The sequence below is a fragment of the Pantherophis guttatus genome, chromosome 10 (assembly GCF_059756535.1).
Source record: "Pantherophis guttatus breed Tessera chromosome 10, ASM5975653v1, whole genome shotgun sequence".
Lineage (NCBI taxonomy): Eukaryota > Metazoa > Chordata > Lepidosauria > Squamata > Colubridae > Pantherophis > Pantherophis guttatus.
The window spans coordinates 4,206,743-4,233,994 of NC_142072.1; the positions used below are offsets into that span (position 1 = coordinate 4,206,743).

General features: G+C 47.1%; 1 protein-coding gene across 1 annotated transcript; it reads right to left on the bottom strand.

Moving 5' to 3' along the window:
* Positions 1-158: 158 nt before the first annotated feature.
* On the bottom strand, positions 159-26,898 carry BCL3 (BCL3 transcription coactivator). The gene is made up of 9 exons (XM_060693838.2): positions 25,373-26,898; positions 21,569-21,734; positions 16,570-16,678; positions 7,655-7,856; positions 6,344-6,432; positions 4,910-4,987; positions 4,047-4,214; positions 2,735-2,852; positions 159-1,754 (listed from the first exon to the last, which is right to left on the bottom strand). The coding sequence occupies exons 1-9, from the start codon at positions 25,821-25,823 to the stop codon at positions 1,246-1,248; spliced, it is 1,890 nt and encodes a 629-aa protein (XP_060549821.2). The 5' UTR covers positions 25,824-26,898; the 3' UTR covers positions 159-1,245.
* Between the last annotated feature and the right edge of the window lie 354 nt (positions 26,899-27,252).

A 27,252-nucleotide genomic window follows, 5' to 3' on the forward strand; every position in this document is an offset into this window, starting at 1 on the left:
GGGGGCTCAATTGCAGTCGTAAGTCGAGGACTACCTGTACACACGCGTGCAATTTGGGGTGCCTTGGGGGAAGAGTCTCACATCTGCAAACTTCCACCCCAACTGCAGATGTCCCTGTACACAATTCAACCTGTAAACAGCCCACCCGAAACCCCATAGAAGGTGCCATCATTATATTGCAATCCTTAATACAATACACGCCACAAGGCTTAAATACACACACAGCAACTGTACTAACTTCACTCAAGTTAAATTAATGCCTATTAAATACAAAGAACACCACTCGAGCAACGCTTCCGGCGTTTTGTCAAAAGTCACGTCTGGCCCTGAGCTGAGAGAAGTGGCTGTCAATTTCACAGCGGCCTCTTCCTTGTGCTAAAACATGATCCCTGAACAAAAGATAAAAGTTGTCCAGTCGTGTCCGACTCTAGGGCATGGTGCCCATCTCTGTTGCCAAGGAAACCAGTGTTGCCCGAAGACACGTGGTCTTCTGTAGTCATGTGGCCAGCGTAGCTGTATGACAAAGCTGTATGACAAAGGCGCACGGAAGGCTGTTATTTTCCAAACCCAAAGTGGTACCTATTTATCTACTCGCATTTGCATGCTTTCAAACGGCGAGGTGGACAGGAGCTGGAGCAAGGAACGGGAGCCTACGCATCGCGCGGTGCTCGGTGCTCGGGTCTCGAAGCCCGTCAGTTTCCCAGCTGACAAACTCTGTGTCTTTAACCACTGTGTGCCATTGCACGTCCCCTGACACTCACCCCCAAATGGGTCCAACCCACCTTCTGCTCAGACAGTGGTGTGAGGTACATTCAAAGAGATTGGGAGAGAGGGTCATGCCGCTGGATGAAGAAGGCCAGGGTTGAGTTTTTGACGTCTGAAGGGTCATCTCAGGCTGGCTGGGCTCTGCTACATCATCATCTTTTAACGACCCCATAATCCCTTGCGGGGTAGAGTCTGTCTGGGCAACGGAACGGAGCTGAGTGTTTACTGGCCGGATGCCCTCCCCTGTCGCTAATGCGGAGTTATATTCAGCAGATATATATTCGCATCGTGCTGCTGGGCTCTGCTACATGTCAATTTGAAAATGAAGGTAGTTTCAAGTCTGCAGCAAATATGGAGAAATGTCAGGCTGGAAACCCACGGGAGCAGCAACGCCTTGACTCATTCTTCTGCCTTGTGAAATAGTCCTTGAGAAATCTTCCTGTCTCACAAAGCGGCTGAAGGCCTCCGGACTTCCTCTCGTCAGCTGCCACCGGGGCCGCCGTCACTGCTGTGCAGCCACTGCCCTTCGCAGCCGAGACTCGCCGGACCTTCCGAGCCCAGTAGCCTTTGTGGCTGGTCCATCCCTGGATACCTCATGGACATCCGACTGGCCAGTGTCCTCGGAGGCATGGATATGACCGGATGGCTCAGGCTTATCGGAAGCAACTGGAGAGGATGGGAGGAGACATGCGGGCTGGAAGGAGAAAAAGGGTACAACGCAGTGTGGAAGGCAGGATCGGTCACGTTCTCGTGATGGAGAACCTTGGAGGATCTCGGATAGCCCATCGGCTGCTCCAGGGTGGATGAATGGGAACTTCTGTCCAATTCCATGCCAGGCAACGGGGCAGAGGTCGAAGGTCCATTCGTCACGATAATGCTTTCTGGCCTCAGAGTGGCTGTGTTGGGAGAATGGCTTGCTCTATGAGGCTTTGGGGTCTGATCAGGGCTGGGGATGGTGGAGCAGGAATCAGGCGACGCATGGAGCATGTCTGAAGGGAGATAAAAGCACTGTTAGAACGGCAATTCATTGATGATTAAATCGATACAGATTAAATTTTATGGGCCGGGTTGCTGTAGAGCAGGGGTGTCCAACCTTGGCGACTTCTAAGACTTGTGGACTTCAACTCCCAGAATTCCCTTGTGAAGACTTGTGGACTTCCCTTAAATTCCCTTGTGAAGACCTCTGGACTTCAACTCCCAGAATTCTCCAGCCCATGTTGCTGGCTGGGAAATTCTGGGAACTGAAGTCCACAGGTCCTAAAGTTGCCAAGGTTGGACACCTCTGAGATGGAAGAAGGATTTACCATACACTAAATCGGAATTAATTCGTGTTTATTGTTCTTGGGAGCAAATTGTTTTGAGGAACATCAACACGGTCCATGTTTCTTCTTCTCGTCGCTGTTCCCACTCATGGGAAAGCTGGATTGGTTCAGGAGCAAAATAGAATCTTTTCTCGTTCCTAAATTCTAAGCTCCAAAATAGAGGGAGTCCTCTACTTACAACCACAATGGGCAGAATCGCGTTGCTAAGCAAGATGGCTGTTAAGTGACTCACGTCCAATTTTGCAATCTGTTTTTTTTTTTTTCATGGTACTTACGAGAATCACTGCAGTGGGGAAGTGAACCATGCCGTCATTAAATGAATCCATTTAACGACTGCACGATTCATTGACTTTGCTTATTGGAAAGCCAGCTGGGAAGGTCACAAATGAAGATCCCATGACCTCAGGCTAAGCACCCGAATTTTGATCACTTGATTGTGAGGATGTTGTGATGATTGTAAGCTGGTCATAAGTCACTTTTTTTCAGGGCCATTGTAACTTTGAATGATCGCTTAATGAATGGTTGTAAATCAAGGACCGTATCCAGAGCCGTCTTCCCTTCCCACCCAGTTTTTAATCAAGACCAAGCAGGCAGTTTGAAGCATGGCACGAAATCCAGGCTGCCTATTTCGGGAGGAAGTTACTTACGGCTGTGGGTCCGAAGGCCAGGAGAGCTCGCAGCGCTGACTGTGGGGGACGATCCATCATGGCTGTTTTCGGGGTGAGGAATAGGCCGAACAGCTTTTCCTCTCAGGATGTCGATCGCCTGAAAATCAGAAAGTGGAGGAGATGGTGATAGGTTGTACTGTTTCTACCGAAAAGACTGTATCTGGTGCTCCCAGTCGCCGTCGTTGAGCGAATTACCACAGGTTCCTTAAGCGTGAGGTCACGTGACCACACCTTCAACCTCCTGCAGGCTTCCCCATTGATTTCACTGATCGGAAGCTGGCCGGGAAGGAAAGTCGGAGAGGGCCATCCTGGGATTACGGAATGCCGCAACGTTTTAATTGCGTGCCGGTTGCTGTGTGCCCAAATTGCGATCCTGTGACCACGGGTGTGAGTGTGTAGTAAAAAAATTTGAAACCCACCACTGACCCCTACCGTCACTGACTCACATTTATGACGGTTGATGTGTCCCAGGGTCATGTGATGTGATCCCTTCCGACAGACAAAGTCAGCCGGGGGGGGGAGCCAGACTCACTTAACAACCGCGTTACTGATTTAACAACTGCAGTGCTTCGCTTAACAACGGTGGCGAGAAAAATGGGCAAAACTTACCAAAGGTCTCGCTTAGCCACAAACATTTTGAACTCAACGGTGGTCATTAAATCCGAGGACTGCCTGTAATGAACCCGGGTCACCATCCATGGGGGAAATCACCTACGAAAGCCCCACTACATTTACACCAAGGATGCGCCTCTCGTATCCCCCGTTGTTAACTTTGAGGAAACGGTTTAACCAGTCCAACCTGAATGACGTCCTTCCCCTTGTAAACACCACTTTCGCTTCCTGTCCTTTGTCCCAGAGAGAAAATAATTGCTTTGTGTTTCTCTTGAAGCCTGAGTTTGTTAGAATGTCGCAAAAGGGGATCGCGTGACCCCCGGGACACTGCAACCGTCATAATTATTATTTATTATTTGATTTTAATTGGTTTTAATTAGATTCTTCTTTTATCATTGTATGTTTCTAGCTTGTGTTTGCCGCCCTGAGTCCTTTGGGAGAAGGGCGGCATATAAATTTGTGTCAAATAAATAAAATAAATAAATAAATAAATGTGAGTCTGTTGTCAAGCGTTTAAATTTTGGGCACGTGACCGTGAAAAAATGGTCCTAAGTTACTTTTTCCAGTGCCGTTGTAACTTCAAACGGTCGCTAAACGAGCCGTGGTTAAGTTGAGGACCACCTGTACTGTGGTTCTTAATCAGACGTCTGCAAATTCACTCCGTAGTATCATCTCTCACCTTTTTGTTCTTTGCTACCATCAAGGCGGTGTCGTTGTGGTAATTTTTCAGGCTGCCATCCGCCCCGTTCCTCACCAGAAGACGCAGCATGTCCAACAGGCCCCTTCCGCTAGCTGTGTGGAGTGCCGTATTGCCCCCGTAGGATTGGGCATTCACGTTGGCACCGTGCTGTAAAATGGGCACAACACACACACATACTTTAAGGATGCACAACAACCGAGGTTTTAGAAATTCCACATGCAGGCTTGCAAAGATTTCAGGGCCGTTTGAGGACATGAAAAGCTAAGACGGGCCTTATGGAACGGAAAATATTTGCTCGGGGTTAAATTTGGTATTTGCCGTATCCTTACGATTCGAGGCTGGATTGGTTTACAACACCCCCTTCCTGTGCTGAAAAGCGGGTTTACAACTTTTCTGCCACACTGCGAGAACCTTGGTCAATGTTAACAATGGTTTGTTACAAACAGGCAGCATTTCAAGTCATGGTTACTGAGTTGCGGTATCGCTACATGGTTTATGACAATTATATTCATTGACCCAGATAACAAAATAAATTATGGTTTGGGGAAGTGGGAAGTTTGTCAGTGTTTTCTCAGGTTTGACTACTTTAAGTCGTGTGGATCTTAACTCCCAGGATGGCCGGCTGGGGAATTCTGGGAGTCGAAGTCCACACAGCTTAAAGTGGGCAAGTTTGACAAACTCTGTTTTGCTTGCTTTAACTTAATCTTCTATATAACTTGTGCTAAACTATTGTTTATTGGAACTGAACAATTGTTGTCACTGCATTTTTCTTGTGTTTCTTTTTTTAAAAAATAGTTTGAGGCTAAAAGAGGATTTTCTGAAGAAAGACAAACCATCCTTACCTGTATTAGCAACTCCACCATATCCAAATTATTGTTCTCCACAGCATGAAGTAGCGGCGATCGGCCACTCTTTATGTCCTAAAAAGAGGAGTCAATCAGGGTTGGTTACAATTGACATTAGGTTGGGAACATTAATGAAATTTACAATTCCGAGATCATGATTCTTTCCCTTTCCTCCATTTATCTTTAAAAAAAAACAGTAGTTAACATTAGCACAGCCTTCTGTGATGTTCTGAAGTCTGAATTCCCATACAAACAGTGGGGAACACGGTTGGAAATCAATAACTCTGAAACAGACAACATATGAGCGCTTAAATTCTCATGGAAAAAATAATATTTTTGCTCTATTACAATGTAATTCTGTTGTACAGCAAACTCCCAATCTTGCACCAGAGCAATTTATTTCAAATTCTTTAAGTCCTCATAAAAAAATTACCCAAACCTCTGAAGACTGAATTCCCATAGAAACAGTGGGGAAACACTGTTGGAAACCAATAATTGAGAAACGGGTAAAGTTCTCATGGAAAAAATAATAATTTTACTATATTCCAATACAATTCTGTTGTATAGCAAACTCCCAATCTTGCACACTAGTGCAAGATGCAAGTTTGCCAATAGGTAAACTAGAAAAACAGAGCAAAATGGTGAAGGAAAAAGATTTAACTTTATTGCAAATTCATTAACCGCTGATAAATATTATCAGAGTAAGATGGCATCACACCAAAATGCAGCCACTCAAGTCTATCGTGGGCCTTTTTTGGGGGTCTGTTTTCCTCCTTAAGTCCTTTCCTCCGCCTACTCAAACATTCCCTTGTTAAAATTCCAATCCTCCGCAATTCAGTTGTTTAAAATTGTAACATCCTATTCCACAACCTCTTTCCCGGAATGAAAAAGGAATTTTTCCTCTGCTTATTCATTTAACGTTCTTTTTGTTTACTTTTGTAAAACAAACTTTCCCATTAATCAGAACACCTCCCGAGTTTCATTGAACCATCCTGAGTTTCACTAAAACCGTACATGCAAAAATATCGTGTAACTTTACGGTTCACCAACAGGTCTCTACATTTCATCCTTCATTATTCATAGCTTGCAACCCAATGCAGATATCAGCGGAGTTTTCATGCAATTTCCCCACTTCATTTCCTCCTTCCCACATCGTCAAAATGAACAATACCCAATATCTGTAAGAGATGACCAGGCTGAGCCCGAGGGAGGAGTCAAGCATGTCATAAGTCACCAGTCCCTGCATGCCCGCAAGAGATGTAAGTCCAGCCCACTCTTAGAACGTCTTTCTTATCTCCCGCTCATTTCCCTTAAGGGGTAGTTGGACGGATTCTCGTAGACAGTTTAAGCTTGCAATAAATCTTTATACTCATTGAACTGCCTGAATCTCCCGATTTCCCCGGCGCTTGGCCTCTTGAACTCCATGCTTACCACAGCATCTACATCTGCCCCGTGATCCAGCAAAGCAAGAACGATGTCACGGCTACAAGATGCAACAGCTAAATGCAACGGGGTAAAACCTAGTCAAAGACAAAAAGGAGAACACAATAGCGACATTTCCAAAACAACCCCCCCCCAAAAAACAGCTCTTGTCCATTTGTCATTTTGTCAATGATTCCAAATGTAGGTAGCCCTCGATTTACGACCACCAATAAGCCCAACATTTCTGTTGCTAAGTGAGGCAATTGAGTTTGAACCCATTTTACAACTTTTGTTGCTACAGTTCTTAAGTGAATCACTGCAGTTGTGAAGTTAGGGACACAGTTGTTAAGTGAAGCTGGCTTCCCTGTTGACTTTGTTTGTCAGTAGGTCGCAAAAGGGGATTATATGATCCCGAGATGCTGCAACTGTCATAAATATGAGTCAGTTGCCAAAAGGCTGAGTTTTGATCACGTGGCCATGGGGATGCTACAACAGTCATGTGAAAAATGTGGTCATAAGTTCCTTTTTTTTCAGTACTGTTGTAGCTTTGAACGGTCACTAAATGAAGGGCTGTAAATCGAGGTCTGCCTGTACTCCCATCACAGAAAAAATAAAGAGTAGTTAGTTTGTAGGGTTTTGATATTAACTAGTATCTCAAGGAATAATTTTGAATATCATATTTTGGGTACAAAACCTCGCGGTGATGGTTTCCCAGATCCCATGAAGTCCGTACAGGTAGTTTTTGCCTGACCGCAAATGGGACTCGAATTTCAATCGTTAAGCAAGGCGGTTGTTGAGTGAGTTACACTCTATTTTGCGACCCTTTTTTTTGTCCCCTTGTAAAACAAATCACATGGTCGTTAAGTGAATCCGGCGTTCCATTCCCCCCCCCACTGACTTGCTCATCGTAAGTTGGCTGGGAAGGCCGCAAATGGCGAACGCGTGAGGTAAAGATGCTGCAATTGTTGTACATGCATGCCCCCAAATTTTGATCGCATGACTACGATGGTTGTTGAGTGTGAAGACTGGTTATCAAGTCCCTTCTTTCAGTAGCGTTTTGAAGGGTCAGTAAACGAATGGTTGTAAGTCGAGGACTCTACTACAAACTCTTAAGACAGTGTTTCTCAACCTTGGAAGCTTGAAGATGGGTGGACTTCAACTCCCAGAATCCCCCAGCCAGCGCTGCTGGCTGGGGGATTCTGGGAGTTGAAGTCCACCCATCTTCAAGCTTCCAAGGTTGAAAAACACTGTCTTAAGTGGTCTGGAATTTTTGAATTTATCTTATTTCATCATGTCATCCTATTAGGCTTCCATGCTCACCCTCGAAATTCCGGGCCTCGAGATCCAGTGTGGCGGGACATCCTTCCAACAACTCCTGCAGGCAACGGAGGCTGCTGTGTTCACAAGCCAGATGCAGAGCAGTTTGTCCATGCCGGTCCAGCACCATGGGGGATGCGCCGTGGGACAGCAGGAGTTTCACCAGGGAAGGCTGAGCTACGATGACTGCCAAGTGTAAAGGAGTCTGGAAATAGGGGAAGGAAAAGGGGCTGATCACTGCCAGGGAATACATGCGAGATTTTCTTTTCTTTTCTTTTCTTTTCTTTTCTTTTCTTTTCTTTTCTTTTCTTTTCTTTTCTTTTCTTTTCTTTCTTTCTTTCTTTCTTTCTTTCTTTCTTTCTTTCTTTCCTTCCTTCCTTCCTTCCTTCCTTCCTTCCTCCCCTCCCTTCCTCCTTCCTATTTCTTTCTTTCTTTCCTTTCTTTCTTCTTTCTCCCCTCCCTCCCTCCTTCCTCTTTCTTTCTTTCTTTCTTTCTTTCTCTTTCTTTCTTTCTTTCTTTCTCCACTCCCTCCCTCCCTTCTCTCTTTCTTTCTTTCTTTCTTTCTTTCTTTCTTTCTTTCTTTCTTTCTTTCTTTCTTTCTTTTTCTTTCTTTCTTCTTTCTTTCCTTTCTTTCTTATTTCTCCCCTCCCTCCCTCCCTCCTTCCTCTTTCTTTCTTTCTTTCTTTCTTTCTCCACTCCCTCCCTCCTCTTTCTTTCTTTCTTTTTCTTTCTTTCTTCTTTCTTTCCTTTCTTTCTTATTTCTCCCCTCCCTCCCTCCTTCCTATTTCTTCCTTCCTTCCTTCCTTCCTTCCTTCCTTCCTTCCTTCCTTCCTCCCCTCCCTTCCTCTTTCTTCTTTCTTCCTTCCTTCCTTCCTCCCCTCCCTTTCTTCCTTCCTTCCTTCCTTCTTTCTTTCTGTTTGTTTGTTTGTTTCTTTGTTTCTTTCCTATCTTTATTATTTCTAAAATTAACTCAAGGTGGGGAACATATCCAATCCAACCTCCTCCCTTCTATTTCCCCCAAAACAACAACCCTGTGAGATGGGCAGGTCTGAGAGAAAAGGACTGGCCATGTATAAGGCAGGACTAGAATTCACCGTCTCCTGATTATTGGCCCAAAGTCACCCAGCCGGCTTTCATGCCTAAAACAGAACTAGAACTCCCAATCTTCCACTTTCTAGTTGGGTGCCTTAATGGCAGCTAAATTTACGGTATTCCGTTAAAGCCGCTGGGTTTTTCTCTAAAGGGTTTATTTACACACAGCAGAAGCACCTCGACATACCCAAACCCCTCTAGAGTTTTTATTAAAACTTTTTTAAAAAAAGTTATGCAAATTAATCTAACGTAAGCAAGAAAAAAAGTAAAGAAAGAGATTTTAAAGAGAGAAAAAGTGCAAGAAATGAAAAAGAAAAAGCGCTGCATTTTGTTTTTAAGGCGGTTTGCCACCCAGTGTCACTTGCTCAGATCGGCGGCCACAACAAAATAAAAATAAAAATAAAAATAAAAATCTCAATCTCAATTCAACCCCTGAATTGAACATGCAGAATTCAAGGTTTCCGCTGCAGGAACAGACGTCTTCATGCGCTGTGTCTCGCCACGCTTGATGGGCGGAGAAAGCTGTTTGGGCTACGGGGGTCATTTCTGGGTAATGGCACCAGTTTGCAGAGGAAGTCAACCCAACACAACAAACCGAGATGCCCACAAGGCAGAAACCCACTGTCCTTGGTGCTCTTCCCTGGAACCATGGCCACGCCGTTGCCCGGCACTCCAGCTTCATCTCAACGGTTCTTACTCACCCAATTCGGAGGAAACCAACCAGCTGAGTTCCCATGATCAAACCGCATCTCTTACACCTGCTCGCCTTCATGCAGCCGGAGGTTTCTCAGAAAAGGCGGGGAGAAGGGGGGGACTGGGTCCAAAACAAGGTTTATAAGAAACAGAGAAGGAAATGATGTTGGGGAGGGGGTGCAATGGGACCCACGTGGGGGCAGGCGCAGCCCAAAGATGTAGCAAAGGCTGCCCTCTCCCCACTTCCCAGTAAGCTTGCCAGCTTGCAAGAAATGCAGGCAGACTTCTGTTAGAAGGGCACAGCTTGCCTTTGCAAACAAAATTTCATTCATTTAATCATGCATTCATTCATGCACGCATTCATGCATGCATTTACTGAAAATAAAGGAAGTTTATGAAATAAATGAAGTTTTATTTGCCATCCATCTCGTATCCAGCGACTCTGGGCGGCTCACAACATAAAAACATCGAAACAACCGTTGAAACCATCCATTGTAAAAACAACAACAAGCCACCGCAGATAAACACATTTACGGAAGCTAACAAAACGGAAGGAGTCCTCGCTTAGCGACCATAATTAGCCACTTGTCATTAAATGGAGCACCCTCCAAGTGCAAAAAAAAATCACAATTTTCAGATCTGACTTCAACTTGCTTTTGCTTTGAAAGACCCGGGAAGGTTGTAAAGGCGAGGAATGGTTGCAGAGTTATTTTCTCCATCACTGTCAGAATAGTTGCCGAAGGAGATGGTCACTAAATGACGACTAACGGTAGTTTGTTTCCAAACCCAGAGGCCATGTGCTGCTTAGGAGTCATACTTTACTGGATATCTTTTTAAGGTAGGAGTGAGAGTGGGGAAACAGACTAGCAAACCACAGGGTAAATTTCTCGACTTCCCCCTGGCTAGCTGGGGAATTCTGGGAGTTGGAGTCCATACATCTTAAAATTGTAAAGGTTGAGGAACACTCAAAAGAAGAAAAAAAAACTAAGAAAGTCCAGTTGCCATGACCTGGATGACTGAGAATCTCTAAAGACATTTAGCTTTACAATTTAGGAGGAACACCCTTTGAATGGTGTGGGAGCAGGAATCAATTTCCAGAGGAAAAAAAATGGCAGATTACAGGAACCATTCGCACTACTCCTGAGGACACAGATAAACCCCCCAAGTCAGGGGTGAAATGCTCCTGGTTTGGACCGGATCACCCGATCCGGTAGCGATGATGGCGGGTGGTTCGGAGAACTGGCAGCAAAAATCCTTGCCCCTCCCGCCCCAACCCCCCCCCATGCCTAGCTGAGCCGCGCGATCATCAGAGGCTTTTTTTTTTTTCACGGATGAAGAGGTTGTAGGAAAAAAAAAAGCCTTTAAAAGCCTCTGATGATCCCCGTTGAGTTGCCTGATCGTCAGAGGCTTTTAAAAGCATTTTTTAAAAAACTTTTACTCGGCTGAAGAGGTTGTAGAAAAAATGCTTTTAAAAGTAAAGGAAAAAAAAAAAAGATGGCCACGCCCACCCAGTCACATTACCCCCCCTCCCCCCACCACCACCAAGAACTGGTGCCCACAGAACTGGTAGTAACAAATTTTACATTTCACCACTGCCCCAAGTGCTTCAACGACCCTCTAAAACAGTGTTTCTCAACCTTGGTAGCTTGAAGATGGGTGGACTTCAATTCCCAGAATCCCCCAGCCAGCAGCGCTGGCTGGGGGATTCTGGGAGTTGAAGTCCACCCATCTTCAAGCTTCCAAGGTTGAGAAACACTGCTCTAAAAGGATGCAAATGACCAGTTATCTACAAGGGGTATAAACCCTTCCATTCTCCACCATCCAGTCAGAGCTGAAGAAGCTTCTTGGATGAGAAGCGAAACGTCTTCAAAAGAAAAACCAAGGAAGCACCTTTGGGACAACCAAGACCTGGATGACTGAGAATCTCTACAGACACCGGTCTACATACCTCCAAAGATCAGAAATGTGCAAGCCATGGGATTCCCTACCATGCGCTCAGAAAGTGAAAGTTGAACTTCAAAGAAGAAGGAAAGGATGAGTCGGCCTTTGACCTTTGATGTCAAGGAGAGGACTTCCCCGTGGGTGGCCAAGAAAACAAATCAATGGATCGTTCATCTCAACTCAACCTTCTCACTCGAGAGGTAAAAAGACCAAGCTCAAATTTTCCTACTTTGAAAAACTTTATGTGAACGTAACACATAGATAATGGAGAAGGCAGTGATGCTCACTCAGTATTGTGGCCCACCAGCGGCCTGCGCGGATCGTGGCTGATCCCGACGACAAGGAGGCTGGTGTGGTGTCGCGCCAGCAGCCGGCGCAGCCGGCGCTCGCGTCGGACAGCGAGGAGGCTGAAGAGGATGTGGTGCCAGAGGCAGAGACTCAGCCAGGGCCTTCAGAACCTGCAGAGGCTCCTTCAAGTGGAGAGAGTGAAGTAGAGGAGCCTCTTCTCAATGCTCGAGCACGCAGGGCTGCCAAAAGGCAGCAGTGGCTACTCAGGAGGAGGAGGAGGTCTCCTCGAGAGTAAGGCTTGAGGATAATTGGCCACTCCCTTAGCCTATTTAAGTCACCTGCCATTAGTAAGTTTCTTGCTGGAAACAACTTGTAATTATCATCAGAGCATTTTTGGAAAAGTCTTATCGTATCTTGCTTTCTGGGCTGGTTGCCAACTTTTGCCGGATTTTGGTTTATTCTTGCTACTTAATAAATTTGATAAGGACCGATGGTGTGTGTCTAAATCCTCGGGAATCCGGAGCTGGGGCAGAACACTCAGCCAGTGGTCCGTGGACCTCTGGGTAGGACGACGACATGAAGTCATCTCAAAGGCTTGAAGGAATATTATTATTTCGGTTGAGAACCGCTGGTACGATGCATAAAGGAAGGGTGTAGATTAGAATCTCTTGCTTGAGCAAAGGGTTGGACCAGGAGTGAAATGCTCCCGGTTCGGACCGGATCGCCCGATTCAGTAGCGATGGAGGTGGGTGGTTCGGACAACCGGTAGCAAAAATCCCTGCGCCCCTCCCCCCATTGCCCAGCAGAGCCGTGCAATCATCAGAGGCTTTTTTTTTTAATTTTTAAAAGCATTTTTTCTACAACCTCTTCGGCCGAAGAGGTTATAGGAAAAAATGCATTTAAAAGTAAAAAGAAAAAGCCTCTGCCGATCAGGCAAGTCAGCTGGGATCGTCAGAGGCTTTAAAAGTATTTTTTTAACAACCTCTTCAGCCGAAGAGGTTGTAGAAAAATGGTTTTAAAAGTAAAAAAATAAAAGTTGGCCGCGGCCACTCAGTCATATTACCCACCCACCCCACCAAGCCATACCCACAGAACCGGTAGTAACAACATTTACATTTCACCACTGGGTTGGACTAAACCAGGGGTCACCAACCTTTCAGACCTTGGTACCCTTGGTAGTACAGTGGTCTAAAGCACCCTGTTATTAAGACCAGCTGCCTGCAATTACTGCAGGTTCGAATCTCGCCAAGGCTCAAGGTCGACTCAGCCTTCCATCCTTTCTAAGGTAGGTAAATTGAGGACCCGGTTTGTGGGGGGCAATAAACTGACTTTGTATAAAATATACAAAAGGATGAAGGCTATTGCTTAGCGCATTGTAAGCCGCCTTGAGTCTCCGGAGAAGGGCGGCATATAAATCAAATTAAAAAAAAAAAAAGACCTCAGGGACCACTAAATTCATAATTTTAAATCCCATGGACTACTAATATGAATTTTTTAAAAAAGATAAATAGTATTTTTTTTTTTTTTTAATTTGATTTATATGCCGCCCTTCTCCGGAGACTCAGGGCGGCTTACAGTGCGTTAAGCAATGCGTTAAGCAATATTTAGTGCAATATAAAAAAAAATGCAAATAATTTTTCCACGGACCACCAAAATTTTCTCACGGGCCACCAGTTGGTGACCACTGAACTGGACGACCTCCAAGGTCCCTTCCAAGACTGTTGTTCTTTGCTCAAAACGAAGACGTCAGAACAAAGCTGTGAGCTCTGACCCCAATTTCCTCCTGTCTCACTGCTGGTTCGGCGCTTATAATCCGACTTCGCTGACCGTGAAGCAAGTTCTCTTGAGCAATAGTTTGAGGAAGTGACTCTTGAGTTTTTTTTGCCACCAGCAGATCAAGGGAAAGTCCCAGGGGTGGAGAGAGAGAGAGAGGAGTGGGGAGTGGGGGTGGGGAGAGCAGAGCCCAAATGGTTGCCAGGAACTAAATCAATAATCTGTGCTTTCTGTCCGGTCCAAAAAAGTCAAGAAAAGGGATGGCAAGGATTGCAATCGAAGTTAAGAAGGGCAGGGTCAAAGAAGTCAAGATGGCGGTCGCAATGAGGCAATCAAAACTCAGGGCATGTGAAGATGGCGGTTACAGGGAGGCAAGCAAAGCTCCAGGGAAGGGTCAAAGAAGTCAAAATGGCGGTCCCAATGAGGCAATCAAAGCTTTAGGGAAGGGTCAAAGAAATCAAAATGGCAGTCGCAATGAGGCAATCAAAGCTTTAGGGAAGGGTCAAAGAAATCAAAATGGCGGTCGCAATGAGGCAATCAAAGCTCCAGGGAAGGGTCAAAGAAGTCAAAATGGCGGTCGCAATGAGGCAATCAAAGCTTTAGGGAAGGGTCAAAGAAATCAAAATGGCAGACGCAATGAGGCAACCAAAGCGCCAGCTATGGGTCAAATAAGTCAAAATGATGGTCACAATGAGGCAATCATAGCTCCAGGGAAGGGTCAAAGAAATCAAAATGGCGGTCGCAATGAGGCAATCAAAGCTCCAGGGAAGGGTCAAAGAAATCAAAATGGCAGGCACAATGAGGCAACCAAAGCACCAGCTATGGGTCAAAGAAGTCAAAATGGCGGTCGCAATGAGGCAATCAAAGCTCCAGGGAAGGGTCAAAGAAGTCAAAATGGCGGTCCCAATGAAGCAATCAAAGCTTTAGGGAAGTGTCAAAGAAATCAAAATGGCAGTCGCAATGAGGCAATCAAAGCTTTAGGGAAGGGTCAAAGAAATCAAAATGGCGGTCGCAATGAAGGGAAGGGTCAAAGAAATCAAAATGGCAGGCGCAATGAGGCAACCAAAGCGCCAGCTATGGGTCAAATAAGTCAAAATGGTGGTTGCAATGAGGCAATCAAAGCTTTAGGGAAATGTCAAAGAAATCAAAATGGTGGTCGCAATGAGGTAAACAAAGCTCCAGGCATGGTCGAGTAAATCAAGTCTATCTGCTCTAGAACCGCCTCTTTCCTGCCCAACCAACTGAGTTCTGCTGGTGAAATCCTAATTCCTACTCAGTTCCTGCTTTGAGAATATCCACTGTCACTTGTGTAGAACCGATTTCCCTCTCTCAGTCATAGAAGCACAGAATTATAGGTCCGAAAGGGACCTTGGAGGTCTCCTATTCCAACCCCTGCCCAATTGCAGGTAGTCCTCAACTTACGACCGCAACCCAGCCCCAACGCTTCTGTCGCTAAGTGACGCAATCGTGACGTGAGTTATTCCTCCCGTTGTACGGCTTTTCTCGCCCCAGTTAAGTTCATGGCAGTTGTTGAGTAAGTAACACGGTTGTTAAGTGAATCAGATTGACTTGGCTCGTGGGAGGACAGAAAAGGGGATTACATACCACCCCCCCCAAGACATTGCAACCGTCATAGGTACGAGTCAGTTGCCAAAGGTCTGAATTTTGATCACGTGACTATGGAGATGCCACAGTGGTGGTTAAGTGTGAAAAACAGTCATACGTCACTTTTTTCAGTGCCGCTGAATGGTCACTAAACGAACGGTTGTAAGTCAAGGACTATCTGTATACCATCCTGGATAAATCCTTTTCTTGAAAAGCTTTTCTTGATGGAGCACCCACAACGTGGGGAGGCCAGTTGTTCGGCTGCTTAATAATTCTCATTATCAGGAAATTCCTTCTTAATTTCCAGATTGGACCTCCTTCTGACAAGCTTCCACCGATCTTGCCTCTACCTGCTCCAACAATGTCCCAGTTTCCTCCTTGCACTGGTTCCCAGTTTCCGTTTTGAAAAACACCGTCCCGCCCCAGAGGAAGCAGTGTGTTACAGAAATTCAGCCCACTGGCTTCAATTTACCTACAAGCTATGATGCAACTTTTCCTTGAAGGGTGGGGCACCACCAGGAAACAAGCGGTATGCCAAAGCCGCACCCCACAATAGAAATCTCCTTCAGCTGCCTCTCTGCTTCTGTGCATTCAAGCCTATCTTCTCAGGCTTAAGGGCTAGAAACTTGTTGTTTTTATTTAAATCAATACCAGCGGCTTTCTGTTTGGCTCATGTACTTTGAGGAGCCCTTCCTCCCTAGATTAGGAAGGGTTGCAGATCAGGGTTACAGCGTGCAAAAGTGTTTTCCATGCAAGGAAATCCCAGGTTCAAAATATCTCACACCCGTGCTAGGACAGCACTATATTATATATATATATATTTCTTTTCTTGATTTTATATCATATTTAATTTAAGTACTATAAGCATTATAAGTATTAACTATTGAATACTAAATATTAAGCATTAAGAATTGATTGATCGAATAAGTCTTTGATTATTTAAGCTGCATATTTATATATATTTATACTTATATTCATATTCATACTGCTATTTTATATTATATTTATTTTCATATTTCATAAAGGTAAATTTAAAGGTTCCCTTTGCACATATGTGATAATCGTTCCTGACTCTAGGGGGCGGTGCTCATCTCCGTTTCAAAGCCAAAGAGCCAGCGCTGTCTGAAGACGTCTCCGTGGTCATGTGGCTGGCATGACTCAATGCCAAAGGCGCACGGAACGCTGTTACCTTCCCACCAAAGGTGGTCCCTATTTTTCTACTTGGATTTTTTTTTTTTTACGTGCTTTCGAACTGCTAGGTTGGCAGAAGTTGGGACAAGGAACGGGAGCTCACCCCGTTACGCCGTAGCACTAGGGATTCGAACCGCTGAACTGCTGACCTTTTCGATCGACAAGCTCAGCGTCTTAGCCACTGAGCCACCACGTCCCTTAGCATAACATAAAGGCTGACACTGGAGGCTCAGATTAGAAAAACTCCCTCCGTTTGTCACTTGCACTCACACCCAACTCATCCCTTTGTAAAGGGAGCGTCCTACACAACCGTTCTCTTCTTGCGTTGCACTAACCTGTCGTAGGTTGTTGAAAATATCCAGGTCCCGCTGTCCATGGTGGAAAAGGATCGCCAAATGCTGAGCGGCCAGCAGGTTCCCCTGAGCTACAGCAATGTGGAGTGGCCTACAAGAGAGCAAAGGACGTTTTCAATGACCCTCCCAAAGCTCTTTAGACATTCACCTTAACGGGTGGGGTCCTTGGTGCTCTCTGAGCTTGACGGTTTTCTTGCAGACGTCTGGTTACCCAACTAGGTAACATCATCCGTGCTAGAAAGGAGTGAGGTTTGCTCTGTTTATGTACTAGTGGCTTGCCCTGTTTAGTGTCAGTGGGGGTGGTTCCTTGATTAGGTGATAGATAGATGATAGATAGACAGACAACAGACATAGATAGATAGATAGATAGATAGATAGATAGATAGATAGATAGATAGATAGGAGATAGATAGACAGACAGATAGATAGATAGATACAGTAGATAGATAGATAGATAGATAGATAGATAGATAGATAGATAGATAGATAGATAGATAGCTAGATGAGAGAGATAGATAGATAGATGAGAGAGATATTAGATAGATAGATAGATAGATAGATGAGAGAGAGAGAGAGATGAGAGAGATATTAGACAGATAGATAGATAGATAGATAGATAGATAGATAGATGAGAGAGAGAGAGATAGATGAGAGAGATATTAGATAGATAGATAGATAGATAGATACAATAGATAGATAGATAGATAGATAGATAGATAGATGATAGATAGATAGATAGATAGATAGATAGATAGATAGATAGATAGATAGATGATAGATAGATGAGAGAGATATTAGATAGATTAGATAGATAGACAGACAGACAGACGATAGATTGGGTGGGTGGGTGGGTGGATGGATGGATGGATGGAGGCAGGCAGGCAGGCAGGCAGGCAGGCAGGCATGCCAAGATGTGGACTTCATCTTCCAGAATTTCCTAATCACCATGCTCTTTAGATGTGTGGACTTCAACTCCCAGAATTCCCTAGCTAGCCACCATCTTTTAAACGCATGGACTTCAACTCCCAGAATTTCCCCCGTCACTATGTTTTTAAGACATGGGTGCTTGCTGGCTGGGGAATTCTGGGAGTCGAAGCCTCTACAAGCGCTGAGGTTGAAAAAAAAAAAACACTGTTCTGTCTCGCCTGCTGAGACAGCTGTCAAAAAAAGTCGCCTCCTTTTGCAAAGGGGAGCTCAAACGAACCGAGAGGATCTTCCTCCTCCTCCTCCTCCTCCTCCTCCACTTTTGAAATGTGTTTTGCTCACAGATGAGTCCCTGCCCTCAGGGCCCCAACCACACTTCCGGGCGTGGGACAGCGCTCTCTCTCTCTCCCAAGGTCATGCATGCCGCATCGCATCGTGTGATTTCACAAAAGCTCTCCGGCACTCCGTTTACAATAAAGCGAAACTGAGCCCCATTGATAGCAGTGGGAAGGGCTCCCCAGGCAGAGCCTTCCAGTAAGAACCACCGGCTCTCTCGGCTGGCTGTGACCTTTGCTTCCTGCCTCACCACGAAGTCAGCTTCCTTACCGGAGCAGCCAAGCCGAGCCAAGCCAAGCCAAGCATCTCCCAAACCCCACCAACCGCTCCTCCACGAAGCTTCGCCGGAATTCTGCTTCCCATGGCCAACCATGAACCTTCCCTTGCGGCCAGATTTTCCTCTGCAATTCTGCAGGGCAGGAGGAGAAGGAAAAAGGGTGTCTCTCTCTTTGGGTGTTGTGTGTATGTGTGTGTGTGTGTGTGTGTTTGTGTGTTGGCAAGAGAAGATGTCCCGCCTTGCCTTCGGGGCTAGCCAACACCCTTTGCCCCATTCCTGTAAAAGGAGCAAAGTTGCCAAGGGTTACGTAGCAGGGAGGGGAAAATATATATATATATATTAAAAAAAAAAACACCAGCCGGCTAGGGAGGAACAGGTTTGTGTGTGTGTTTGTGTGAGTGTGTAAGAGAGAGATTCAGCTGCAGCACAACTGGGGGATTTCCCCTTCCAGCTTAAGCTCGCTTTGATTCAAAAGCAGCAGGAACTGTTCTTAGGGCAACAATAGCAGAAGCATTAAGGGGAAAAAAAAAAACACCCTCTTGGCTTTGAATGTGGCTTTTGGCCCAGAACAGGAAGCGAAGAGAGGATATAACTTGCAGGTTATTTATTTGTAAATAGATCAAAGCTGGCTTGTTGGGCAGAGCTTGAAATTTACTGAAAGGGTGCCGTTTCCAACAACAGCCCCACTCAAGGCGAAGGGTCAGGAGATAGCAGATTAGTCCTCGCCTTACGACCGCAACTGAGACTTAAATGTCTGGTGCTAAATGAAGAGTCTTGGTAGTACAGTGGTTTAATGCACCCTGTTATTAACACAGCTGCCTGCAATTTCTGCAGGTTCGAATCTCTCCAAGGCTCAAGGTTGACTCAGCCTTCCATCCTTTCTAAGGTGGGTAAAATGAAGACCCAGTTTATGGGGGCAATAAGCTGACTTTGTATAAAAAATATACAAAAGGATGAAGGCTATTGCTTAACGCATTGTAAGCCGCCCTGAGTCTCCGGAGAAGGGCGGCATATAAATCAAATTAAAAACAAAAAAACAACAACAACAAAAAACATTTGTTCAGAGAGTTTGGCCTCAGTTTTACAACTTCTCCTGCCGCTGGTTGTCAAATTCAGTCAGAGGGTTGTTAAGGGAATTTGGCTTCCCACATTGACTCGGCTGATCGGAAGGTCGCAAAAAGGGGATCAGTGTGACCGTCGTAAGTCAGTTGTCAAGCATCTGAATATTGATGCTGAATATTGATCACGTCATCACGGGAACGCTCCCGCGGTTGTTAAGTGTGAAAAATGCTCCTAAGTCACTTTTTTTTCCTTCAGTGCCGTTTTAACTTTGAACAGTCACTAAATGAGCTTGTTGTAAGTTGAGGACTACCTGTAGTCCTGGAATTACAACTGTAATTGAGCCCTATAACTACAATTGCAAGTTCTGACGGTCGTACAGCAGATCATTGCATGACCGGGTCCCTATTTTACAACCGTTTTTGAAGAGGTGGTAAAGTCGAATGCAACGGCTCTGTTAAGGAAACCTGTTGTTTGCTCTGGGGTGGTTTTTGTGAGGAAATCAAAAGTATTTGCCAGTTTCCAGCAAAAAAAATCACAATTACCTAATCACGGAGGGCGGCAAACAACTGTAAATGTGAGCCGGTTGCCGAGGGACCAAAATGCAGTTGTGTGGCTTGTGGTTGTGTGTTTGTCTCAGAAGTTGGAATTACGGATCTTCGTAAGAAACTTTTTAGGGCATTCGTCATAACTTCAAACAGACACTCAGTGATCAAGTCGTAAGTCGAGAACTATCTGTGCAGGTAGACCTTGAATTACAACTATTCATTTAGTGACCATTCGAAGTTACAACATCATTGAAAAAAGGGACTTATGGGCATTTTTCACACTTATGACCATCTGCAACATCTCCACCGTCACGTGATCAAAATTCGGACGCTTGGCAACTGGCTCGTATTTGTGACGGTCCTGGAGTCACGTGATTCCCCTTATGTGACCTTCTGACCAGCAAAGTCCACCAGATTCATTTAACAGCCGAGTTACTAACTTCATTGCAGTGATTCGCCTAACAACAGCGGCAAGAAAGGTCGTAAAATGGAACACAAGTCACCTAACAACAGAAACTGAGTTGGGCTCAGTTGGGGTCCTAGGTCGAGAACTAACTTATTGAAGATAGTAAAAGGTGGAAATAGTCAGAAAAATGGGTTGCATATCCCCCGCAGCCCAATTACAGGTAGTCCTCGACTTACGACTATAACTGGGATGGTCACAAGTGTGAGGACCAATCGTAAGTGGCTTTTTCAGTGCCATTAAAAATTGGAATGGTCATTAAACAAGTGTTGTAAGTCAAGGACTACCCGTGTATTTATCCAGCTAAAAGCACAATTACAATTAAATTTATCTCCAGAATTTCACCCATAAGGCCATGAACCCTGAAACTTTTAAGATCCCTCCCTCCCTCCCTCCCTCCCTCCCTCCCTCCCTCCCTCTCTCTCTCTCTCCCTCTCTCTCTCTCTCTCTCCCTCCCTCCTTCCCTCCCTCTCTGTTTCAACCAATGGAACAGCTTGCCTAGAAGTTGTGGGAGCTTCATCACTGGAAGGTTTCAAGAACAGAGTGAACAGCCACCTGTCAGAAATGGTGTAGGGTCTGATGGACGGGGTTGGACTAGATGACCTACAAGGTCCCTTCCAAGTCTGTTAATGTATCTGTATCTGTATCTGTATCTGTATCTGTATCTTTATCTGTATCCATCCATCCATCCATCCATTTACCCTGTTTCCCCGAAAATAAGACCCAACCGGAAAATAAGTCCTGATTTTTCAGGATGCTCGTAATATAAACCCTACCCCCAAAATAAGCTCCAGTTAAGATTGTCAGCCAGATGGATGCATTTAGTACCGTATTTCCTCCAAAATAAGCCCTAACCAGAAAATAAGCCCTAATGCATCTTTTGGAGCAAAAATTAATATAAGACCCGGTCTTATTTTTGGAGAAACATGGTCTATCTATCTATCTATCTATCTATCTATCTATCTATCTATCTATCTATCTATCTATCTATCATCTATCTTTATCTCTCTCTCTCTCTCTCTCTCCATCCATCCATCTATCCATCTTTCTTTCTTTCTTTCTTTCTTTCTTTCTTTCTTTCTTTCTTTCTTTCTTTCTTTCTTTCTTTCTTCCTTCCTTCCTTCTTTCTTTCTTCTTTCTATCTATCTATCTATCTATCTATCTATCTATCTATCTATCTATCATCTACTTACCTACCTATCATCCATCTATCTATCTATCTATCTATCTATCTATCTATCTATCTCTATTTTTCTATCTATCTTCCTTGACAAAAATGTGGTTTTCCAGGACTTAAACCCACGGGCTTTTCTTCTCGCTGCCCGGTTCCTTCTGGATTTCCCCCTGCAAAAAAAAAAAAAATTCTCCTCTTACGTGTCTCCATCTTCATCTTGTTGCGTTGCCGTGGCAATGTTCAAAGCCAGCTGGGTTTCTGCTGGGGGCATCAAGGAATAAGTCGGCAGGATTCCCAGCAGCGATGGCCCCGTCAAAGGTTGCAAAAGGGGAGGGAGCTCTGGGTTCAAGAAGGGGCTGGCCAGACCTGAGGATTGGAAAGGAAAGAGAGGAGAGGAGATTTACAATGAGAAGCAAAGTTTGTTTGTTCGTTTGTTTGTTTACTTCCGTCCTGCCTTTATTATTTTGATAAATCACTCAAGGCGTGGAACATATCCAACACACCTTCCTTCTTCTTCTAGTTTGTCCTCAACAACAACCCTGTGAGGCTGGTTGGGCTGAGAGAGAGGAATCTGCTTAAAGTCACCCAGCTGGCTTTCATGCCTAAAATGGGACTAGAACTCACCATCGCCTGGTGATTGGTCCAAAGTCATTCAGCCCAGGGGTGAAATCTACTTACCTTCCTTACGGGTTCGGAAGTACATGCACCGCGCGTGCATGCTTCCTTCGCTCATGCGTGTCACATGCACGCGTGGACCCTCTGCGCGTGCACAAAATCTTCTGCACATGCTCAGAGGGTAAAAAAAAAACACATTACTTCCTGGTTAAAACCAGGAAGTAACAACAACCAGGAGGCACCGCCATCGCTACCAGTTCACCGAACCAACCGCCACGATCGTTACCGGATAGGCCAAACCGGTCTGAACCGGGAGCATTTCACCCCTGATTCAGACGGCTTTCATGCTTGAGACGGGACTAGAACTCACCATCACCTGGTGATTTACCCAAAGTCACCTAGTTGGCTTTCATGCTTGAGGCAGGATTAGAGCTCACCGTCTCCTGGTGATTGGGTCCAAAGTCACCCAGCCAGGTTTCATGCCTAAGGCTGGGACTAGAACTCCCAGCCACCTGGTTTCTGGCCATCTTTGATTCCCCTCAACCCAGAGATGGAACCAGCTTCTCACTTGGTCAAGGCACCTCTTGGCTTCACTTAGGAAGTAACGCCAGGGACGTATCCACAGAAAGGGGCAGAGGCCTCCAAACTGCATCTAGATTTGGCTCAACTGCCCCCCGAGGACAGTTGATGTCCTTCCTCCCGTTCCTATAAGTTTCAAATTTCCGTTGGGCGTCCGACCTCTTGAACCAGTATGGGGTGTCTACGTTGGGCATATTCAATGTAACGCAGAACGGAAGAGAAACCATCGTTACTATCTACCATACCTGCCTATGCACCTTGGATAAAATACACGGAGTCCCCGGTTAACAACTGCCCTGTTTAGCGACTGTTCGAACTTAGTGTGAAAACAGCCTAATTAAGGAACCGCCAAGAACACTACCTCCAACGCTGACAGAGCGAGCCACTTATATATATAAATAAACAGAGAGCAAACCCTATTATGTTATCTAATTTTGGGTTCTATTTAATTGGGCCAAACTATGTTATAATAACAATTTTAATTAGCAATTTTATGATGTTTGTGTATCTATATTTTTTTCTTGACTGTACACCGCCTTGAGTCCAACGGGAGAAAGGCGGTATAGAAATATAATAAATAAATAAATAAATAAACTCCACTCCCTTCTAGAACTGATGATATTACCTAGTAGGGTAATGAAACATCTATAACCGTGATGGCGAACCTATGGCACGCGTAGCCATATCGGTGGGCACGTGAGCTCAGCTCCGGCACGCATATGCGCGCCAGCCAGCTGATTTTTGGGCCTTCTGGGCCCACCGGAAGTAGGGAAACAGAAAGTTTTCTGCTTCCGGAGGGCCTCAGGGGGTGGGGGGGAGGCTGTTTTTGTCCTCCCCAAGCTCCTAGAAAGGCTCTGGTGCCTGGGGAGAGAGAAAAACAGGCCTACCGGGACCACCATGCCATCACGTTCCAAGAGTGGGGGGGGGAGGAGGGGGTCGCACACGCTGGGCACATAGAATTATGGGCCCCCCGTTCCTGGCACGCGATGGCAAAAAGGTTAGCCATCACTGGTCTATTAGCAAACAAAAGAGCATCAATGACTCCACGGTTCAACCCTGAGCTCCAAATAGTCCCCTGCTTTTGATGCTGAAAAGGTAGTTTTATGACCAATCCTTGAACTTACGGGGCGTCTCAGCAATGGGGAAGCCAGCAGGAAGTTGCCAGTTTCTGCTCACATCATGCCGAAGAACGGCAGGTGATTCGCTTTAATCACCACAGCAGAACTGAGGTCATAAATCGGGCGTGGTCACGGGTCGTTTCAGTTTTACGACCTCGTCCCTCGGCCACAGAGCTGCTGCTCTCGGTTGCAGTCGCTTAAGCGAGGACCATGGGGGAAGAGAACCAAGCCGTCGCAAGCGGCAAGGGAGAATGGAGGACCAGGCTAGGAGCTTTCCTTGATGTCATTTCATCTGGGGAAGGGGTTGCGGATGGTCCCGCCGATCCTAATAACCACCCCACTGAGACCACCTGCCCCTCTTCCCCTGCCCCACCCCCCCGCCCCCGATCGGGGAAGCCTGAGGAACTGCTGTGGGCTCAGGAGGCACCAGAGGCATCTTTGTGAAGTCCTGGTTGATTGATAGCAACCTCTCTCGCAAGAAATGCATTTTTTTAAAAAAAAGTATTTTTACAGGGCAATCTCTCTGTCTCTCTCCCCCTCCCCCTTTCTCCCTCCCCCTCCTCCCTCTCTCTCCCACCCTCTTTCTTCCCTCCTTTCTCCCCCTTTCTCTATCACTCTTTCCCTCCCTCTCTCCCCTCTCCCCATCTCTCCCCCTTTCTCTCTCTCTCTCTCTCCATCCTCCCCCTCTTCCTCCTTCTCCCCTCCCCCTCCCTCTCTGCTTCTCCCACCTCTCTCTCCCCCTTTCTCCCTGTTTCTCTCCCCCTCTCCTTCTCTTTCCCACACTCTCTCCTCCCTCCTTTCTCCCCCTTTCTCTATCACTGTCTTTCCCTCCCTCTCTCCTCTCCCCATCTCTCCCCCTTTCTCTTCCCACTGCCCCCCTCTTCCTCCCTCTCCCCTCCCCTCCCCCTTTGCTTCTCCCACCTCTCCCACTTTCTCCGTTTCTCTCCCCCTCTCCCTCTGTTTCCCACCCTCTCTCCTCCTCTCATCTCTCCCCCTTTCTCTCCCCCTCTTTTTCCTTTCCTCTCCCTCCCTCTCCCTCATCTCTCTCTCCCCCCCGTTTCTCTCCACCATCTCCCTCTCTGTCTCCCCCTCTTTCTCCCCTCTCCCTCTCTTCTTCCTCTCTCCCTCTCTCCCTCCTTTTCCCTCCCTCTCTCGTCCGCTGCCAGCCTATCTCCCAGAGGAAATATTGGGTGGGTGGGTTTAGGTATAATTAAAGCAGATCACCTCCACTCATTTATTTACTTAACCCTCCTCATCCCAGGTTAACTAAGAAAGAACTAAGAAAAACCTAGGTTGTGAGGGGTGGGTGGGCTGTCTCTCTCTTAATGGTTTTTTATAGCCTGGGCTGTCCTTATTCTATGTCGTTGCCTATAATATGTTGAATTGTTTCAGTTTCCTAGCATTTATGATAAGCCACCCCAAATCCGGCTATAATAGATTGCATGAAATACATAAAGAGATTGGATGTGTGGTCTGTTGTTCCTAAGGGGTACCAGAAAAAAAGAGAAGCTGCCCTGAAGCATTGGTGGGTGAGGGGTGGGGGGGGGACACGGCGAGAAGGAAACTGGCAGGATAAAAATTAGGGGGAGAAAAGGGAAGGAAGGAAGGAAGGAAGGAAGGAAGGAAGGAAGGAAGGAAGGAAGGAAGGAAGGAAGGAAGGAGAGAAGGTTTTCATTTCAAAGAGGTGCTTACCTTGATAACAGGAGACTGGTACCCTGGGGTAGGGCATGGAGACATAACAAGGGTGGTAGCCATTGCAGTGGGGTGACCGGGCACCGTTCCCATCCTGCCCACTCTCTGTCTTGGGGACTTTGCCAGCCAGAGGTCCCGGCGTGTCCCCGTTTGCCCCCTCCATGGCATAACGGCGCTTTCTCAGAGGCAAATACATCTCGGGCTTCTTCTCCTCCTGCAGCCCACCTTTGGGGGACTCTGCATCTCGAGTCCTCGGTCGGGGCTCAGGCTGACCCATCGAAGTGTCTCTGGCCACAGGTTCCCGCAGCACGGTGGCTCCCGAAGAAACACAGCGGGGCACCTGATGGCCCGAGGGAATCAGAGGAGGGTCTCCGTGCGAGGAGGGGGGGTGCTTGTCTTGGCCCCCGTCTTTCCGCCAGGTGCGCAGGTCCACCGGAAACTCTCCAGCCATCTTCCTGGATGCCCGGTTCAAAGAGGTGAACCACCTTGGCTAGGTGGCTCAGACTGCTGAGCTTGTCGATCAGAAAAGGTCGGGCGGTTCGAATCCCTAGGAGAGATCTCCTGCCTGAGCAGGGGGTTGGGCTAGATGGCCTCCAAAGTTCCCTTCCGACTCTTGTTACGGTTAAATAGGTGAGCCGCAAAGTTTACCTGTCCCAGGTTCCTTCAGCTTCTAGATTCAGGTTCCTCCTCCTAGAGGCAGGTGGGGGTTGGCGAGCAGCCGCCTCTCAACCCCCCCATCTTTGCAAGGCCGACCTCTCTCTGCGCTGTCCAGCTCCGGGTCGCCCCTTTCTCCTCACCCCCCCCCAAAAAAAGTCTGCCCACTTCAAGCAACCCCCTGCACAGTTTTCAGCTGATGGGAAGAAGAAGAAGAGGACAGCAGCGTCCTCCTCCTTCTCCGAGCATCGCGGCTCGGTGGTCCAACTCACGACCCCCTCGGGGTGCTGATTTCCTAGGTGGGCTCCCCCCCACTCCAAGAAACCATGCGCCCGAGAGTTAGCACCTTTCCAGGGGAGCCCACAGTGGGCAGCCCCCTACTCTCTCTCCGGTGGGTCCTGGATGTGCTGCAATGGAGCAGTGGAGGATGGGTGGGTGGGTGAGTGGGGGGTCCCGGATGCCTCTTCCAAGCTTCTTCTCTCCCGGCACCTCGTTGGATTCCCTCGCCCGGATTCCTGCGAAGGGAGTCACCCGTCCGACGCCTCCCGACCGTCTCGCCTCTGCCTTTGCCAAGTCATCCTTTTGCTCGCTTGCTCGCTCGGAGGAAGGAGGGAAGGAGGAAAGGAGGAAGGGAGGTGGGAAAGAATGAAGGGGGGGGAAAGAGGGCGGGTCGTGCAGAAGCTGCCCCCCCCTCCTCCCGGTAGGAGGGTCGGTGGGCCGAGCCGGGGGTCTCCCACGAGCCGACGGCAGCGGTGCCAGCCGCTTCGCCCAGGCTGGGAGGTTGGAGGAAGGAAACCGGGACTTCCCCGAGCGCTCAGCTGAATTAGAGGGACTTTCACGGAGCGGCTCTTACCGGCCTCCCTTCCCCGGGGGAGTTCCGCCTCCAGCCCCTCCTCCTCCTCCTCCTCCTCCTCCGCCTCCTCCTGGCCGCCTGCCTCGGCCCTTCCCGGCCGCTTCCAGAGCAGAGGGAAGCCCCATCTCCGGGGCGCCCGGGGCGCGGGGCTCAAGGTTGCCAGGTGTGCCCGGGCATCTCGCCAAACGCTCCAGGTAGAGCAGAGGCAGGCGAGCTTGGCTGGGAAACGCCGCCCTAGGATCCCGCGGTGGACTTTTGGCCCCGTTGAACGATCCCCCCCCACCCCCCTCCCCAACCCCCGCTGGCTTGGCCCCGCTGCCTTTTGCAGCGAACCGGTAGGGCCGAAGCAGCTTGCAAGGCGTCGGGGTGCGGT